Below are 19,195 nucleotides of genomic sequence, written 5' to 3'. Positions count from 1 at the left end.
CATTCTGGCATCTAGTTTTATTTCATTTCAGTTTTTAAGGCAGGCCTTTACTCTGTAGCCTAGGCTTGCTTACATAGATTTCACTGTGTAGCCCAGGGTGGTTTTGAATTCACGGTACTTGGTCCTTATTTTTCAGCCACCTGAGTGCTGACACTTTAGGTGTGAGGCTCCAAGTCTGGATCTACCTTTTTTTTCTTTTACTGGATAAATATAAATTACCTCCTTGCTAATGGCACCGAATTTGAAATAAGAAAGATCACCTTTCCCCCCAACATAGGGGAGAGACAGAGAAAGGATGGTTACTTTAAACTAAAAGAAAGTTCTTTCTTGTGATATAAATTGATCCTTGCTCATTCTTCTTCCCATGAAGCTCATCGGCATCATTTCAAAAACAGAGGAAGAGATGGAAATTTGCTTGTTGTTTGAGTTGTCTCCTGAAGCTGTGAAAAGGCATGGTCCTCGACCTTGTTCAGTATTGCACTAGCCACCTGTTAGGATTGTTCTCATTCAAGGTCATTATGTGGTGCCTGGCTGTCTGACTGGCAGCCTGTGTCAGATTTGCCAGTGGCCCCTCATTTGTATCACCCCTGCCAATTTTGACAGAAAGAATGGAGACACGCTAGCTACAAGGGAAAGGAGGGTGCTGGAGGAATGAGGGATCAAGAGCTCCTTGGAGCACCTGTTAGTTTAGTACCATTGCTTTGGGTGGAATCCTTTGCTGAGTTCTCCTTTTCGCCTTTCCTGAGTTTTGCTATCCGTCTCTCAAGTCATCTGTGGGATGACATTGCTTTGCTTATTCATCTATTATATCTCTTTCAAACACGAGATTTCTTGACCCTCCCCCAAACACACCCTCCCCTCTGCTGAGCATTTTTACTTCCAACTGCCTGCTTGTAATCTTTTGTTATTGCTGTCGTTGTTATTGTGTTTGTGTCAGAGTGTAAAGGAAGGCATGCACACATGCCATGGTGGGTGCACATGTGGAGATTAATGACAGCTTTCAGAAGTCGGTTTTCTCTTTTATAATTGTTTCAGGATTAGAACTCAGGCCACTGGGCTTGCCCAGTGAAGTACATTTACCCACTGAACCTCTTACCAGTCCTGTGCTCTTGATTGAAATGTTCCCAAACTGCACTCTACTCAATTTCAAAACTATCCTTCTTAGATTCCTAGATAGAGTTGGTAAGCCAGGAGCATAAGCATTATACTTGACCCCATTGTCCTCTTGCCCCAAATGCAACCCGTTGCCAAGTCATCTAGATTTCATTTCCTAAGTACATGTGATTTTTTTTTTTTTGTGTCCCTACTGACACTGTTTCTATGCTGCTCAGCCAATAGCATGCCACTTTGGTCACTGTGTTCCCACTGTCCATGCTTTATTGTCTTGGAGACCTCTTTAAGCTCTCAGTCTACAGTGCCAGTCTCTAATGTCCTTAATACAGTTTTCTTTCATAGCTGAGGCTCTTCTCCATTTTCTTCCCACTTTCCCTGAGCATTCCAACTCTACCATATGCTTTATAGTCTTCCTATTGGATGGCTAAAGCAGTTTTAAAAACTTTTAAAAGAATGTGATTTCTTTTCAGCGCCATTCATTTTCCTTGGTATTTTGTATCTTCTTCACATAGTCTCCCTTCATTCTCCCTTTCTCACATTCTCTGATTCATCTTCCACTTATATGCAATCTAATTCCAAGAACTTTTTTCTGACTTCTGCCCCAGGGTCTCTTATTATGGACATGCATGTATATGAATATGTGCACACATACAAACACACCAAGGAAGGGGTTATTTCTTAATCATTCATCTTTGTGTTCCTTACTAGCTAGAGCATGGGAAATTCAGTAAATTATTTTTGGTACATCAATAAATGAATTCTTTTGGGGGTTTCTAGACAAAAAGGTAACACAGCGCTTCATATCATTTGTATAAAATGCTTGCACCAAACTACTACAAGTTTTAAGATGGTGGCAATAATGTTTGAAATCTACTGCCAACTTCCAAACTCTGGCTTTATCTATATTGTGGCTCAGCACATTCCAGGGGTGATGTTGTTTCCCCGGGTCATTGAATACTCGTACTACTCCAATATTACCCCAAGAACAAAGGCTACTGGGAAAGAAGTTTTCCTAACTGCACTCTACTCTTCAGGCACAGAGGCTCACCAGGTCCCCTGCATGGCCAGGTTTCCCTTTGAAAACTAGCATAAGTGTCTCTTGTACTGCATGGTGATGTTCTCATCTGAAAAGACTTTCCTATCAGAAAGATGAAAGGCTTAACAAACAATTGAATTCTTTGTTATCTTCTACTGAATAAACAACAAGAAAAGCCAGAGTCAAAAAAAAAAAATAATAAAATAAAATGCTTGCACCATGGCCAACATGAAAGAGTAGAAATGCCACTTTGGCAGTGTGTATCAGAATCTTACACAGACTTCATATTACTGTTTCTAGATTATATTCTGTTATCTCTATCCTAAATGACTTCTCAAATTTACTTTCACATTTTTTTCTGAAAATATAGAAGATAATGAGTTAGGAGAAAAATGATTGATAATGAGGACGTGTGATTTGTTTGGTTCTTAAATATTTTTATTCTAAAAGAATGCCTGAATAAATGTCTGTAGTACATATTTCTCTGAATAGATGAGCACAATTACTTTTTCCTTAAACTAGATCATCTTTCTGAAAGATTTTTTTCTCAAGTGGGCTCCTAAATTTAAAGCATAACAATGTCATGAAATTGTTTTTAGGAACTTGTAATGAGATAGAGGGGTATAAAGGGATAAGCTTTGTTTAAAAAATTACTATAAGAGGGCATGTTAAATCAACAAAATTTACTATATAACTTAAGTACTGAACAAAGGGCTACCCTTTGGTATTAGGTGTAAAATTTTCTAAGCCAGTGGTAGAGCTTACCTGACATTCATGAAGCCCTGGGTTCAATTTTCAAGACTTAAAAAAAAAAAAAGGAAAAATGAAAGTTCCTTGTGCTACCTGCTCATGCAGGGAGAGTGGTGAACGATATTATGGGGGCTGTCCTGCTGCTCGCTGACGCTGAAAAGAAGATATGATGAAATCAGAAATGGGGATGTCAAGGCATTGGTCACTTTCCAATTTCATGCCTTCTAGACTACTAGCTATGTATTCCTTCAGGTTTTTGCTTCAGGCTATTTTCTTAGTAATGACAACTGACAACCTGTTAGATCTGTCATTTGTTTGTTGGGAGTTGGGGGCTTAAAGTTTTCTAGTCCGATTTTCCCATGACCTCAGTTATAAAGAAAATGTTGCAGATTCTAGAAAATGCTAATATCCTTTTTAGCTGTAAGTATTATCTTGATTGCAGTGCTTCAGAATTGCCCAACTTCATTATCTGAGCATAGGCAGCCTGACGCCTTCTTCTCAAATAGACAATTATGATCAATTAAGCACTTTCAGGCCTTATAGAATACTTAATTTTATTAGTCAATTATTTGTGCTTTGAAAGAGTTAATGGTATCTACCCAGGCCATTATTAGAAATTAGAATGTCCCAAAATAGAAAGGCTATTTCCTTTGTGTGTGGCACTGCAGTGGAAAATGCCAAGCATAGTTTTTACTGAGTTAAAGGGTGAGGGAAGGCGGGGTGGGGGAGAAAGTTACATGTAAATCATTTAGCCATTAACCTAATGGGTGGGTTTATAAATCCTATTACTGTAAGCCCTTTTCATTTCCACTGAGGCCTGGTGTATGCTTGATCCCACTAATGTAAAATTCATTCTATCTAAGTGATTACTGAAGTAAGACATTTTGAGTCAATTTTAATCAGGTTGTGTGAAACTTGCTTGAGTACTGATGTTCACTAAAGCATGGACATAGCTTGGCTGCATCTTAATTAGCCCCCTAGATGAATCAATCAGGGAGTCCACTCTGAGCATTTGGACATGTACATGCTTTTTTGTGAGGGGAATTGTACTATAGATAGGGCCTGAAAACGCCCAACTCAAAAGCTAGGGGCAAGACCCATTAAATTGTAGTTTTTATAGTTTATGGACATTCTGTGAATCCTAGGGAGGCAGAAAATTCTGTTCTTGTGACTCATTTGTGCACCTTTAAGGATATGTAGGTTGAAGCAAATTAAAGTTTCAAATTTGAAAGATAAAGCCCCCTTTCCTAGAAAAATGCATACATTCAAATCTTTTCTAGGAGTTTTCACGATTTTTTCACTGACCCGAGGTTACTATCTCCTGTTTCAGTTTCAATTTTACTTTCTCAGGGCTTTATTTATTTTCTACAGGGAATTTAATATTTTAAAAATATTCAGGCACATACTTGAGTTCTTGTGTTGGTGAGTAGGTAAGGTTCAAGTGTGCTTTTTACATAATCTCCAGGGTCTTGTATGAGATCCGAACTGAAATCTGGCATTACTGCTCTAATATAACTTGAACTTCTAAAGCAGAGACTGAAGTGGAGGGAGGAAGATGGAGACTAAGCATCATGTTGGTTCTGAAAGGATGGTTTTTTTAAAGTTAGAATGTGAGTTCTTTAAAAATTCAGAGGACAAATATTCACATTAGAGATTAGAAATTGTAAGATATGGAAGAGATTACATTTAAAATTTGAAACCACAGTTAGTGATATATTAGATTTTTGGATCAGAATTAGAGCCCTGTCAAATTGTAGGGCAATAGTTGAGAGATACTAAAAATATCATTAAATGTGTCTTCTGTAATGTACAAATGTTTCAGAAAGTGTTGTTTACTCAACATGTTTTATTTTCTTTACACATGAATTACCAGAAGATCTAGCTAAGTTATGAATTAAGGATTTAAAACAAGTTCCATTTATCTGAAGTTGTCTAGAAGAGTATGCTTTTGGTTAAGTTCATAATTGATGGTTTGTTATTATTGAGCTAGAAACTCACTGTTGATTTGTCTATATAATATGCATTGTGTTGGAAGAGTAAGACTGGTTCACTCTTCATTTCTTAAATGGAAAGAACCAGCATTTGAATATGTATTGTATATGTGTAGGAGGATATTGTAGAGATGAATATTTTGATTTATAACAGTATTATAAATGGGCTTTCAAAATGGGCGACTGAGAATTTTCCTCATTTTACCTTAACCTGAGATAATTATTTATTGAATTATTGCTCTGTGCCAAGAATTGTGCTAGGATTTTTGAGGCCTTGCTTTTGTAAGGCTACTAGAAAAGAAAACAATTTAAAAAGAACAAGAATTCTGTTAGGTTATGCTATGATCTCTGCCTATAGTTTGCTTGTAGGCTTTCAATCTACCTCCGGTATATTGGTGGGACTGGCATGTTCATTAGTATCATTGGATTATCAGAATGAGAGGACTTTTCTCATGTACAATGTTCCTTACACTAGAAATGGATATTAGGTAATAACTCACCTTTATCAATTTTTTATCTCAGAAAGCATATATACTAAAGTAAATGTTAGTATACTATGTTAGTATGTTATGTTTAATATCCTACCATAATGAATTGTCAATTAGTGCCTCTGTTTTTTTTTTTATTTTGAGAAATTAGCAATTTCGAGACATTATTGTTTTCTCTCGATTGTGTCACACACTGTTAAGTTTTGCATTTAGATTGCCCATGTTAACATTCTTCAAAGAAACTGAACCAGTAAGAGTTGTGTGACTCGTAGGGAGGTTGCATACATAAGAATTTGCTCATATCAATGGAGAAGCCTGCAAGTATAAAATTTGTGGGGCAGGTGGGCAAGCTGGAGACCCAGAAAGTTGATGCTGTGATTGACACTAGAAGACAATCTGCAGGTGGATTTGGAGAGAGCCTCAGTTTTTATCTTTTGAGACCTTCCCTTAATTGGAAGTGTTGGTAACGTGCTTCACCCAGAATTTATTGACTCTTAATCCTGTTTGGAAAACATGTTTAGATTAGCGACTTCTAGATTAGTGACTTCTAGATTAGTGTTCAACCAAATCTTTGGATATCTGGTATAACCAAGCTAACATACTAAATTAGCCATGAATGCAACATTTTAAACACTGTAGAGAAACTACATGTGAAGAACACAGAAGCAAAAAGAGAACATGAAACAATTTGATCTCTCTCCCCACTCCCACCCCCACTTAGGAGGTAGAGGCAGGCAGATCTCTTGAATTTTGAAGCCAACCTGGTCTGCAAAGTGCGTTCCAGGCCAGCCAGAGCTACATGAGACCTGTTTTTTAAAGAGTAAAGGAACTTGGTATGTTTAGAGAATGATGTGGTACCTATTACACCGAGGAGGAACCAAACATACTGTGTTTAATGAACCTAAAATATGTGAGAAAGGACTGGTTGAAGGACAAGTGCGGGAAGCATTAGAAGTCCTCAAGTAGATCTTGAATCTTAGGGTCAAGTGAGGGATCTTGGATTTCATTTTAAAGAAGTGTTTTAGAATGAATATTGGAAAAGGATTAAGATTGTCTTAGAAGGTACTAATGCTAGAGACTGACTGGTGAAAAATCTAAGGAATAAGAAAAAATGCAAAGGAAGCCCCACATTGCAAAGATAAAGTTTAGTATCGGGGGACATATTGGTTCATTAAATTTTGAGAAGTTCTTTCTACCTTTGTCTGCTAGACATCTTTAGTGTACATCATGTAAAGTAGACCCTCATGACAAAGAATTATCTGGCCTAAAATATAAATGCTGTCAAGGCTGAGAAACCGTGACATTTGTAGATGTGTATAGGCACTTGGTAGAAGTAGAAAAGATAACTTGTCGGGCGTGGTGGCGCATGCCTTTAATCCCAGCACTTGGGAGGCAGAGGCAGGCGGATTTTTGAGTTGGAGGCCAGCCTGGTCTACAGAGTGAGTTCCAGGACAGCCAGGGCTACAGAAAAACCCTCTCTGAAAAACCATATATATATATAAAGATAACTCAGCAGAAGGTATTGGGTATTTTTAAGTATTGCAGATATAGTCAGCCAATTACTTATACAGTGGACATAAAGCTCTATATACCGTTTGTGAGCACTAACAGTTTTAGTTATTTTACATTTAATAGTCTTCAAAGGCAACCTAGAATACAGAAACACACACACACACACACACACACACACCCTTGTATTGAGTGTATTTTTCTTGGATATATTTTTGTCTTTCTTTTCCTAAAACTAAAAGAGATGGCAGAGGCAGGGCAGAGGCAGGTGGATTTCTGAGTTCGAAGCCAGCCTGGTCTACAAAGTGAGTTCCAGGACAGCCAGGGCTATACAGAGAAATCCTGTCTAGGAGAGAGAGGGAGGGAGAGAGGGAGGGAGAGGGAGGGAGAGGGAGAGAGAGGGAGATAGATAGAGAGAGGGAGAGGGAGAGGGAGGGAGAGAATGAGAGGGAGAATGAATCAAACTTGGAATTCTAGAGTTTCATTAGATTTTAAGATAATCCCAGCCTCCTTGTTTAATCAATGATGAGGATCTACAGACCTCACTAGTAATTGGCAATTTAAATCAGGGCTCACGGTTTGACCTCTTGTTTTATTTATTTTTTATTAGTATTAGTATGTTTTATTGTTTCAGAGCATTTTCTTTTAGTATATAGTTCTTTCTATTCCTACCCAGCTCAGAGAACTAGGTACTAAGAACACCCTAGTTTCAGAGAAAATAAAATTAATGTTAATAGCAGTAAGCAACCTATCATAAAGCAGTGATTGTTAATGACAGAAAGCAGAATGCTTATTCAGCTCACAGTAGATATTCTTTGAGCATTTTACACAGAAGACACATGTAAAAACTAAGAATAAAAATGAAGAGAAAATGCAATCTAATAACATATGCTTAAATAAATGTTCATCAAGTAGAACTGTGTAGCCTTGGGTCTTGCTTGGAAATTGCTGAAATTTAGAGTAGGAAGCACTTAGATGATGGCTGGATTACCAAATATAATATTTATATTTCTTCTACTTTTTCTTTCCTATCATTCAAAATCCTTCATTTTGCTACTCCCATTATGCTCTTTAATTTTCCAGTTATTTTTAATTTTGTGTGATTTTAGCCATTGAGATTTCAATATTCATTTTCTTTTCATTATTTGTTTGAAATTTGACCTTATATAATATTTCATTAGTGTGTAGGATTTCCATTATGCTTAACACAGATTTTACCTTGTTAGTGGCTATTATAGTAGACATGATTGGGTATAGGACCTTGAAACTGTTTTTTAACTGTGAAATGCTGATGTTTCCAATTTAGTATTAATAAATACTATTAATCTATAACAACATCTAAAAACATTTCATAACTTTTGAATGCTTTGCCACAGAACAGTATTCTTTTGAAAGAAAATATAAATAAACGCCAAGGTGTACTGCTGGGCAGGTTAGGAAAACCTATAAATACACATGTCAATAGTAGTCTTGGCTTGCGGCTGTTGTTAGTTGTTAACCTCGGTATGGAAAACTTGTGCTTTCTGCTTGGTAAACTGCATATTGTATGTGTATTCCAGGAAAAAAAACATTTTATTTAAAAAAGAAAACATTTTTTTAAATTTTAAGTTTCCTTTTTTAGTTTTACCACCTTTCTCCTGCCTTAGAGCTCAGATTTGGGTTACAATACCTTTTAATATTATTTTAATTATTGCTTTCCCCACCCCCACCCCTTTCCTATTTCCCCCTCCTCTTTCCCCCTAACCACACTGTTCTGCAAAGCCAGTAATGATTGATATGATGGCAGTGCTGTCATTCTTTTTAACCAAAAAAAAAGTCATTTTTGTTCTAGTTATTTTAATAGAGTCCCATTAAAGATGTATTGCTGACTGAAATATCGGCATGAAGGGCTCTCACTGAGCTGAGCCCAGGAATTAAGAAGTCAGGAAATCGGCTGCTGCATTGCAAGAGAGCCTTGTGTGACACCGAATCTCCTGATTGGGGAGATCATTACTGCTATTATGACTCGACTTGCGTAGGAATTTTAAATTCCATCTGAATGTCAGTAATAACCCTCTTAGCAAATTATCCTGAATAAAATCACGAAGGCATTTTATATAATAGGTGTTGAATTACTGGATAGATTTGCTAATTAAATACTCTTTGTTCTGCTGCAGTTGACATTACAGGGTAAGATCTTGAACAATTATTCTCAACAGCTGTACTTTGTTAAGGGAAAAATTAACCACAAAGTTTATTTTTTTACACTTGAAGTTGGCAGATTTTTGAAATGTGCTTGAAAAAAATTCCATCATCCAATTGGTAATGAGTAGCTAAATATGCAGGTGTTGCTGTGAAATCAGATAGCTGTAGACTGCCTTATTAATGAATTTAGCAATCTTACAGCCCTGTTTGCTGGCCAATGGTGCTTATAAAATGATTTTCTGTCAGAGTGGCTAGCTTTAATATTAGGCTTGTCACTTTGATGTGAATTTATGAACAGTCATCATGTATTCACTGTACCTTGTGTCCAGTAGATTTTACTGGATACCAGTAGCTATTTTTACAAATGTACTTCTTCAATGGAGAAAATACCTGTGACATATAAGTTTATGATTATTAGCTCCTAGGACATTCATATGGGTTGGCTTTTGTAAGAAAGCTGTGGAAACACAAAAGAAAATGTATCCAAAGGTCCTGCTTCTAGACCAGGCACTGAACTATAACCTCTGGGTCAAACATAATTCTAAATCTTGAGGTAAAGTGTCAACTTAGTTTTCCTCATTTGTCACATGGGTCTTGTGAAACTACCTACCCTTTAGGGTCATTCATCCACCACCATCAGGTTATTCATTAGTGGTCTCCATGTACTGGGCCTTCTAGATGATAAGTTTTGTATTTATTGGTATCCAATAATAGAACCATCCCCACTGAGCAGTTGGAATTGAGGCTTGGGCCTAAGCAAGCCTTTGGATGGTATTGCTTATTAGTACTTGGGTAACTGTTAGACTCTGTAGGTTACTACAGTATCTATCATGTAGACCTGCTTAGTGGAGAACAGGAAGATAGTGGTTGCAGGCTCATGAGAACTTTGACTTGAGGGCTTTGTCACTAGCTCTTGGTAGAAAGCACTGGGGAACATGGTGATAGAAACTACATACAAAATTATAGGTTCTATAGTGAGTTTAGCGGGCTATATTTTTCAAAAATGATAAAACATAATGATTGACCCAGTAAGTTCACTTGGGGGAATTGAAATATGGTTTATAATGGCAAAGATTTTAAACAACCTATGTTCATGAATAGAACATTAATTGAATAAATTATGATCTCTTCCTATAATGGATTATTAGTCATTAGAATAAGTGGGTTGTTAAAATGAAAGTATTAGTTGACAAAAGCAGTTTGTTGTACTGTCTTGACAGTAACACCAGCAGTAACAACAAAGTCCAAAATCACTCAAAGGGTTATGCCACTAGGGAAGATAGTTTAGGTAGCATCTTTCAGATCAGGCTTGGAAAGAATTGAGTCTGTGGCAGATTAGAACAGAGGTGAGTGTTGAAAGTTGCTAGGTCATGCACAGGGATGATAGCATAGATTTGTTGCACATTATGAGAGAAGAGAAACAAAAATTGGGTCTGAGTATCTAGTGCAAATTGACATTGATCCTGGGTCACTTCATTTGCAGGTAACAGCTACCTCAGTTACTTAGGGAGTTTATGTTGTTGATCATGTGATGAGAGTAGCTGAGTCTTATAAGGAGGTGGAGATGAACCTTTGATAAGCTTATCTTAGGCCAATCTCATTATTTCCCTTTCCCCCACCCCCCAAAAAATTGTTGGGTATTCTCTACATTGCATTGTTCCATAATTTAACTTTAGTGTTTATTAGAAAAACAAATTGAGATTACTATAGGACCTGCCAGTCACTTGGCATACAGTTTGATTGCTTGTCAAATCTAAGGTCTGCAGGTGTGAACATGCCCTTGGGCCTCCAGAAGCGTGTGGTCTAATTGGGGAGGGTAACAATCCTTAATAGTAGAAAGCATCATTTGGTTACTAGGGCAAGAACAGATCAATGATATTCTAGGCTGGGACAGTAAGCTCAGGCTTTATGGAATAAAATTCGGTTTAAGGTGAACTTTATAAATTGTAATCATGGTCAGAGGACTGGGCAAGAAATCTCTCTGTATGAGTGAAGGCAGGAAAAGATGAACCTGTAGTATGGTAACTATTCACACACTGGCCAATTTCCCTTGGCCAGCTAAGGTTTTGTGAAGGAAATAACAGCTGTACAGGTAGAGCTGGGGTTTAGATGTAGTTGTAAAATTTCAACTTGATCTTGAAAACATTTTAGGAGATTAGTCCTGTTTCATTCAAATTGTAAGCAGTAAGAAAAGTTATTTTACAGATGTCATTCAGCAATAACCACATAACCCTGCGAGTTAGGTGCTTTCTCAGCATGTTCATTTGAACTTTCTGGCGTAGGCCTTCATGATCACCATGATGTCTATTGTTGCTCACTGTCAATCTATACTACTGGCTTTCTTCTAATTCTCATGCCTTTTACATGGTAATATCTCCAAAATGGAATTACCATGGTTTTCTTGGACCAATCTTAAGAATCATCTTTGGAAGTCTTTTTCAAAACTTTGGTTAGAGATATTCTGAGCCAGATACTGCATACGCTCGCATGTGTGTGTGTGTGTGTGCGTGTGCGTGTGTGTGTGGGTGTGTGTGTTGGTGTTTGTTTTTCTTTGTATAGAAAAAGTAGCACCATGTAGTAAATTTTAGAAAGCCAGTACTCTTGCATAGTCGTTCTCAACATGAGTCAGGGAGAGTTTTATATCCGGAACAAGCTCTGGAGACAATTTTGATCGTCACTGCTTTAGTTATTTAAAAATCCTCAGGTAATTCCACTATATAGCCCACATAAAAACTAGTGGTTTAGCTTAATAGAATTCACCATGCCCCCCCCCCCCAAGTTATGGAAGGCATGAAGAACTTTTGGACCTTTGAACTAAGTTGGACAGTAGTAAAAACAGATAGTTGGCAATGGAGATGAGAAGTGATGGATAGATGTATAATCTGCTCTTGTCTGTGTACTAAGCTTTGTCTTACTGTGGAGCACAAGAAAGACTGAAAGGAAACTTTGGGATTTCAGTTAGCTTGCAAGGTAGAAAAACATGAACAAAGGCATCCTTCTGTCTGGCTTACTGGAAAAGAGACTTCTAATTTAGATAGATGCATAAACAATGATTAATACCAGAGTGGCAATACTGTGGAGTGATTAAGACTTCTGTCCTCTAGCCCAGAGTGCCTTGTTTTGTACCTTTGTTTTGCTGTGACTAGGAGAAAGGAATTACTTTCTTTTTCATTTGGCAGCTAGCAAATGGGGATATCAATAGTAGCTACCTCTTGGAGATCTTGGGGAAAGAAATTATACAATGTGGGAAGTGCTCTCAGCATAGTATTTTGCACATGATTTAATATTTCCTTGCCTCTGTCTCTGTTCTCAGTACATCATATTATTTCTTCAGAGGTTTTCCACATATTAAATATGATGCTTCTGATAGGGTTTGGGGTAACTTACATCTGCTTTTGTCTGTGTGTATGTTATTTTATGTTTTGTAGCCTGTCGCATGTGGGCCTGGAAACAGACCCATTCATAATAAACTATATGTTTGTTTTCATATACTGTTTATTGAAATTCATCATTTTGCTGGGCACTGGGCTAACTCCATGGCATGTGGTCATCTTCAAGGAACTCAGTCTACAAAATAATTTTAAGTTAAATGGAATACTTTTAAGATTCTGAATATGGGTGTGAATTGCTAGATTTTAAGTGCTATAAAGCTTTTTAAAAATCATATAATCCTATTAAAATATTAGTACTGAGAATAAGTGGCCCTTGCCATATTATTAAGGAGTACATTATTATATATGTTTATTAAATATACCTAGAAATACAGATATTTATCAGCTTCCATCTCTCTATTAAGCATCAGCATAGAGATTAAACTTGAATTATACCTATGTTATTTGAGAGTAGTTGGTGTGATATATTCAAGAGTTTCAAAGATGCTTAGAAATTGGAAATCTCTTGTACTATGTTTATGCCTTTGTAATTTTGTAATATATTAATGTTGACTTTTGTTTTATTTAGATTTTGATGCATACGAAAGACATGGTACAGAAGGTAATGCTGAACATTTTCATTCTAAAACAACTCTTAAATATGCCAGGTGACAGTTTTGTGTCAAGAAAAAGTGTAACCAAAACATACTGAAAATTGGTTTTTAGGATGCCTAGTTTACATTTATAAACCCTCCTAATGGATTATAGCCTTTTCTCTTGTATCAGCACTGATATGCTAGCTCCTGCTTGAAGCCTGTATGTATTTCAGGCAAATTAGTAATGGTGTGAATTAGAGTTTATTTCCATTCCTTTATACTTATTTGCTCAAGTGTTGTTTGCTATTGATTTTTGGCACTATTTATAGTCTACTAAATATTGTTTGAGGATTTAATAAATATTTATGCCCTAGAATTTTTACATCCACATTTTTTCGCTTCTTAAATTGCCATGACCACTAAGTACATGCCACAATGGTTAAAAAAAGACCCTGTTTCTTAGGCTTATTCTTATTTTTATCAAATTCCACATTATGTTTGAATTGAAAGTGCATACAATTAATTCTCCCAGCATTTTTAGAAGAAAATTGGGAAGGTTTTCTTAATCTTTCACAACTTACATTTCTAGTCCGTGAAGGGCTTAATCTTGAGTTGCGTACCCTGATAGTACGGATAGTAAGTAACATGACCTGTCATACATCAATGGCACCTATAGGTTCTAGTAGTCGCAACCTTTACTTTCAGTTTATATAACAATTCATGTGTTTTCTTTATTAATTTTTATACTTTTGGCTTTTATTAGATGAATCTTGAAGTTATTTATGGAGACACAGATTCAATTATGATAAATACCAATAGCACCAACCTGGAAGAAGTATTTAAGTTGGGAAACAAGGTGAGATAATTTAATGATTGCTTTTTAAACCTGGGTTTGTGAACTCTGTGTTTAACACAGTAAATATAATAAGTTCTTGTGTTAGGTGCACGTGTATACTTTTGAACATAGTAAGTGTAGTGTCATTAAATTTCTCATTTTCTTTAATTTTTCGTACACTTTGATTTGTTTTGAGACAAAAATTCAAAGGCAATTGGTTTCCTTAAGATATGGATAACATTTTTCCTGTTAAAAAAAGTTTAAGTATAGTCACATTAGAACTTCTCACATTGTCATTCAGAAGGAAATGTATAACCAGTAGTATTCAGGTACATCTCAAAGAGAGCTTTGAATGGATAGTTACTTATCTCCACATACATGTGTACTCACAAACACTCATTTAATTTAATAGGAATACTTAAAATATATTAGAAAATACAAAAGAACATTTAGAAGCAATCATTGGTAGTTAAGATTTTTGTCCCAGTATTCTAAAATTGGAAATATCTTAGGAATTAGCATTTTTTCCTTACTGGAAAGTGTGGGATTTGAACTGTATTCTCTACTTGTACAGTGCACCAACCTTTTGTACTCCTTATTGGCCTTGCAAAGCTTTTGAGTTTTCACAAGAGGCGATGATTTGTGCCTTGGCCTTATCAGCATAGTTCAAGAAGGGCTTTTGTTATTCAGTCAGCACATAGTTATTTAATGTGCCAATGTCAGTTTTGGATATTATTTTTAAAAGTTCTATGTAATGTTTTTGCTCACATACTAGTTGGACTGTGTAGTTGTTAATTCAGCAGTTTCAGGGCAAATATGTATGCATTCTCTTTAGACTCAAGAAAGAACTTCCCATAGTTATTTCCTGGAGACAAAAGATCCAGTCCTAGCCTTTATTTTGATGGAATTATATGTAATATTTGTGTTTCTTTGTTAATTTAAAAAAAATTTTAAAAATTTTAAAAATAAAGTCTTGCTATATGGCTCTAGCTCTCCTTGAACTCTGTAAGCACCGAACTTTGACGTCAATATTGAGTTCATCCTGCCTCAGCTTCTCAAGTTGTTCAGATCTTTATTTTATTTTTAATTGGTTTGTATTCAGTGTGTGTGTGTGTGTGTGTGTGTATGATTTTTATCCAGACATTGTCATATATGTTTATATTGTACTTTTCGCCATGGTCCTCATAGTCTTGTACCCCTAAATATGAGTGAATCCCTTTTGTTCTCTTAAATAGTTTTGTTTCTACTTTCTATAATCTACTTATATGATTTTATATGTGTATGGATGTATACATATATAATCTAAAATCTACAAATGAGTGGAGACGTGTAATAATTGTTTTTCTGTGTCTCAACTAACTAGATGAATATGATAATTTATTGTTGTATCTATTTTTATACATACATTATAATTTCATTCTTTATGTCTAGAAAATTCCATTATGCATAAGTATAATGAATGTTTTTTATCTGTTTCTCTGCTGGACACCTAGGCTAATTTTGTAACTAAGTTATTATCAATAATGCTACAATAAAAATTTATGAACCACTAGTTCTGTGATATTCTGATGTTGAGTCTTCCCAGTAAATTCTGGAAAGTGATGTTAAGATCTGGTTTTTGTTCTGTTTCTTAATCTTAATGTCTTTAAATTGTGCACTAAATAAATCTATGTTATATAAGTTGAATAATAAATTTTAATTATGTGCTTTCAAGTTTTGTTGAAGAAAACTCAGGAACTCATAGCATGTTCATCTTTTCCCTGTTAGGCATTTGAAAATCTGACAATAGTATTTGAAATTTTTACAGGTAAAAAGTGAAGTGAATAAATTGTACAAACTGCTTGAAATAGACATTGATGCTGTTTTCAAGTCCCTGCTGTTGCTGAAGAAAAAGAAATATGCTGCTCTAGTTGTTGAACCAACATCAGATGGGAATTACATTACCAAGCAGGAGCTGAAAGGATTAGATATAGTTAGAAGAGACTGGTGTGATCTTGCCAAGGACACTGGAAAGTGAGTTTAACTTTTATTTACTTTTGCTGTTGGTCCTTCAAATTTTTGTTTAAAAAAAAAAATCCAAGTGTGGGGGCTGGAGAGATGGCACAGCAGTTAAGAGCACTTACAGCTCTTCCAGAAGAACTGGGTTTAATTCTCCCCATCCAAATGGCAGCTCACAACTGTCTATAATTCTAAGATCTGACACCCTCACACAGACATGTATGCAGGCAAAATACCAATGGATGTAAACTAAAAAGAAATAAATTCTTTTAAAAGAATCCAAGTGCTATTGAAAATGTCTATGAATCTGCCAAGCATAAGGATACAACTTCCCTCTTTGTTGTTATTGTTACTATTACATATTACAAATAAAATTTAACAGTTAGATTAAAAGTTAGATAACACTAAATTTGCACAAGAAGAGACACTAGTTTTAAGATAGCAAGTTCTGGTGAGAATAAATCTTTACACCTGGATCCTTAGAGAGCTGATTTTGTTGATAGTGCTTTTTGTTTAAATTCCTCTTTTTGAAAGTGTTGTATACTGAATCCCTAGATCCTAATTATAAACATAATTTTTATGATTTCCCTGTTATGTAGTTTGAAATGTGCAATTAAAATTGGGCCATGTAGTAGACTTTATTCCTCTATATCATTTGAATATAAATGATTCTTACTAATCTCAGATTAATTTGAGAGCAAGTTCTAAAATACTGTGTGTACTTCTGAAGTAATAATACATGACCTACTAGCCTTGCAAATTAAAGTAAAGACCATGATAAAAACTATGTGTTCACATTAAAGTATGAAGTACCCATTTGAAAAATTAATACTTTGACATGTTATATGTCATCTTTCACATTCCTATATTGTGATTTAGATCAGTTCTGAAAGCAGAAGTTTTCCACGATGGCTAGATTTAAAAGTACTTTTAATTTTCAGGTAGATATCAACATTTTCAACTTATTTTCCAATCTTCTTCCTGCTTGCACGTTGAGAGATTGAATGAATTCACTCTTAATTAGGCAAAGGTGCTCATCTGAGTCCATGCTTCTTGTCTTAGGAAATGTGCTTTGGAATGCTTCGTTGCTCTAAATATACTCAAAGATGAAACTACTTCATGTAGGCTGTCAATTGTTCTCCTTCGCTTTCTGTTTTCTAAGGAAAGATGCATAATTATAGAAGCAAATTTCTCTGAGTTAGAAATTTATTAGTAATTAAAGCTATACAAATGTTTTTGTCAGGGTTCTTTTTCTGACAAGTTATAAAGCAGCTGTCAAACTCCTGATCTGCATTTTCTCAGAAATGTATAAAATGTTGGCTACTTTATTTTTCTTGAGACTTTGTACAATAATATGAAATTTTTGAGGGATAGCCTAAAAGTTAGAACATTGAACAATTTTGAATGATCCTGAAAAAAGAAGAGTTTTATGTTTTGGAATTTTTACCCTCTTTCAGTTTATTATTTTCTGTGTATGAGTGTTTTGCTGGATGTATGTCTATGTACTATGTTAGTGCCTGGTGCCCATAGATGCCAGAAAAGGGTATTAGATATCCAGGAACTAGATTTGTGAGCTGTTATGTGGGTGCTGACAATTGAACTTGGGTCCTCTGGAAAAACAATTATGTATTCTTGGTTTTTTCGAGACAGGGTTTCTCTGTGTAGCTCTGGCTGTCCTTGAACTCACTCTGTAGACCAGGCTGGCCTCGAACTCAGAAATCCGCCTGCCTCTGCCTTCCAAGTGATGGGACTTAAGGCGTGTGCCACCACTGCCCAGCCAAGTATGTACTCTTAACCTTTGAGCCAATTTTCTAGCCTCTTAGATTTTTAAAAATTTCTTTCTGGAGCTTTGTATTTCTTCATACCTAGCTAAATAGCCATCTTAGATGGAGATGCTATCTTGATACCAGATATGCTATCTTGTTGCTTTATGAATAAAGATAACATTTATCTTCTAAAACATTAACTTATGGCTAGAATATAATCGCTTCTATATTTTATAATCATAAAATCTGATGACAAACATTTTTCTCTGTCGTATATAAAAGCATTAGCCGCTACATAAATGAGTAGTCTATGTCAAAGGGTAGACCTGGAATTCATAGGTAAGTAAAGTTATAGAAGAGTTAATATTTAAAAACAAAGCAGTGGTGATTGGGGTGATGGCTTAGTGCTTAAGAACACTTGTTGCTTTTGTAGAGGACCTGTGTTTCATTTCCAGCACTACCATCCTTAACTCCAGTGTCACAGAACCCTATAGCTTCTTCTGACCTTTGCCTATGTCAGACAGATTTGATATGCAGACATACATGTAGGCAAAACGTTTGCTCATAAACATAAAATAAAATGCAAATTGCCTTTTAGACACTAACCTTCATAATAGCTCTTGGCATAAGCTCTTGTCCACATGCCAATCTAGCGACGTGATGTCTGTCTTTTCTTTGTTAATGACATATGATATGAGAAATCGTATTTTTTTCTTTATACAGCTTTGTCATTGGCCAGATTCTTTCTGATCAAAGCCGGGACACCATTGTGGAAAACATTCAGAAGAGGTTAATAGAAATTGGAGAAAATGTGCTAAATGGCAGTGTCCCAGTGAGCCAGTTTGAAATTAACAAGGTAAATGTAGCATTTATTGCTGAGCCCAGCTGCTGTCATGTGTTTTCTCCTCCTTCAGATAGTTGAAGAACCACCTCATCCTTGCAATTTAAATAAATTCTAGCTGGTGGTGAAAGCTGCTTAGCAACTGTCTCACAGATTGCACATTATTGTAGCTCTCTTAGCCACAGGTACTGCCATGGCTGCCCCAGATGACCTGTCTTTCCCTTTTACTTCCACATGGCATAATTAGCTTGTGTCTCAAGGCCTAGAGAATGTTCCTTTTTTCATAGTCCTGTAAAGTAATAGTTGTTTGATGCATAGATCTGTTCATTCATACTCATTCTTAAAGTTTCACTCAGTCTTCCTCTCTCTTCCTCCTCCCCATCCCCCTCCTCCCTGTTACCTGTCTTCTGTCTCCTTGTCTTTCTCCTTTTGTTCCTGCTCCCAAATGTGTATGTAAATGTTACTTCTCAGATGCTGATCCGCCTAGTATCTATAGTCAAAAGATTTTTGGGTACAGATTCAGTTAGAATTAAGATAGTGCTAACCACTCTATATCTAAAGTACTTGTATATCTTAAACTAATATCACACTATGGGTATGGAGATCTTTTCCAACCTATATCTATATTATGTGAAAAATCATATATGCAAGTCCCTATGTCTGATTCCTAGCACTCATAAACAAAGTTAACACATTAGTCATCTATTTTGCTGACAC

General features: G+C 35.8%; 1 protein-coding gene across 1 annotated transcript in view; it reads left to right on the top strand.

Annotated features, from left to right (window-relative positions):
- Positions 1-19,195, top strand: part of Pola1 (DNA polymerase alpha 1, catalytic subunit) — a 407,398-nt gene that overhangs the window by 202,747 nt on the left and 185,456 nt on the right. The window contains exons 27-30 of the mRNA XM_021153188.2: positions 13,032-13,064; positions 13,802-13,894; positions 15,681-15,886; positions 18,361-18,493. Coding sequence (XP_021008847.1) covers positions 13,032-13,064; positions 13,802-13,894; positions 15,681-15,886; positions 18,361-18,493 — 465 coding nt within the window. The remainder of the gene's footprint in view (positions 1-13,031; positions 13,065-13,801; positions 13,895-15,680; positions 15,887-18,360; positions 18,494-19,195) is intronic.

The sequence above is a fragment of the Mus caroli genome, chromosome X, assembly GCF_900094665.2.
Source record: "Mus caroli chromosome X, CAROLI_EIJ_v1.1, whole genome shotgun sequence".
NCBI lineage: Eukaryota > Metazoa > Chordata > Mammalia > Rodentia > Muridae > Mus > Mus caroli.
The sequence above is the reverse complement of the archived record's forward strand: the minus strand, read 5'-3'. Positions and strand labels throughout refer to the sequence as shown.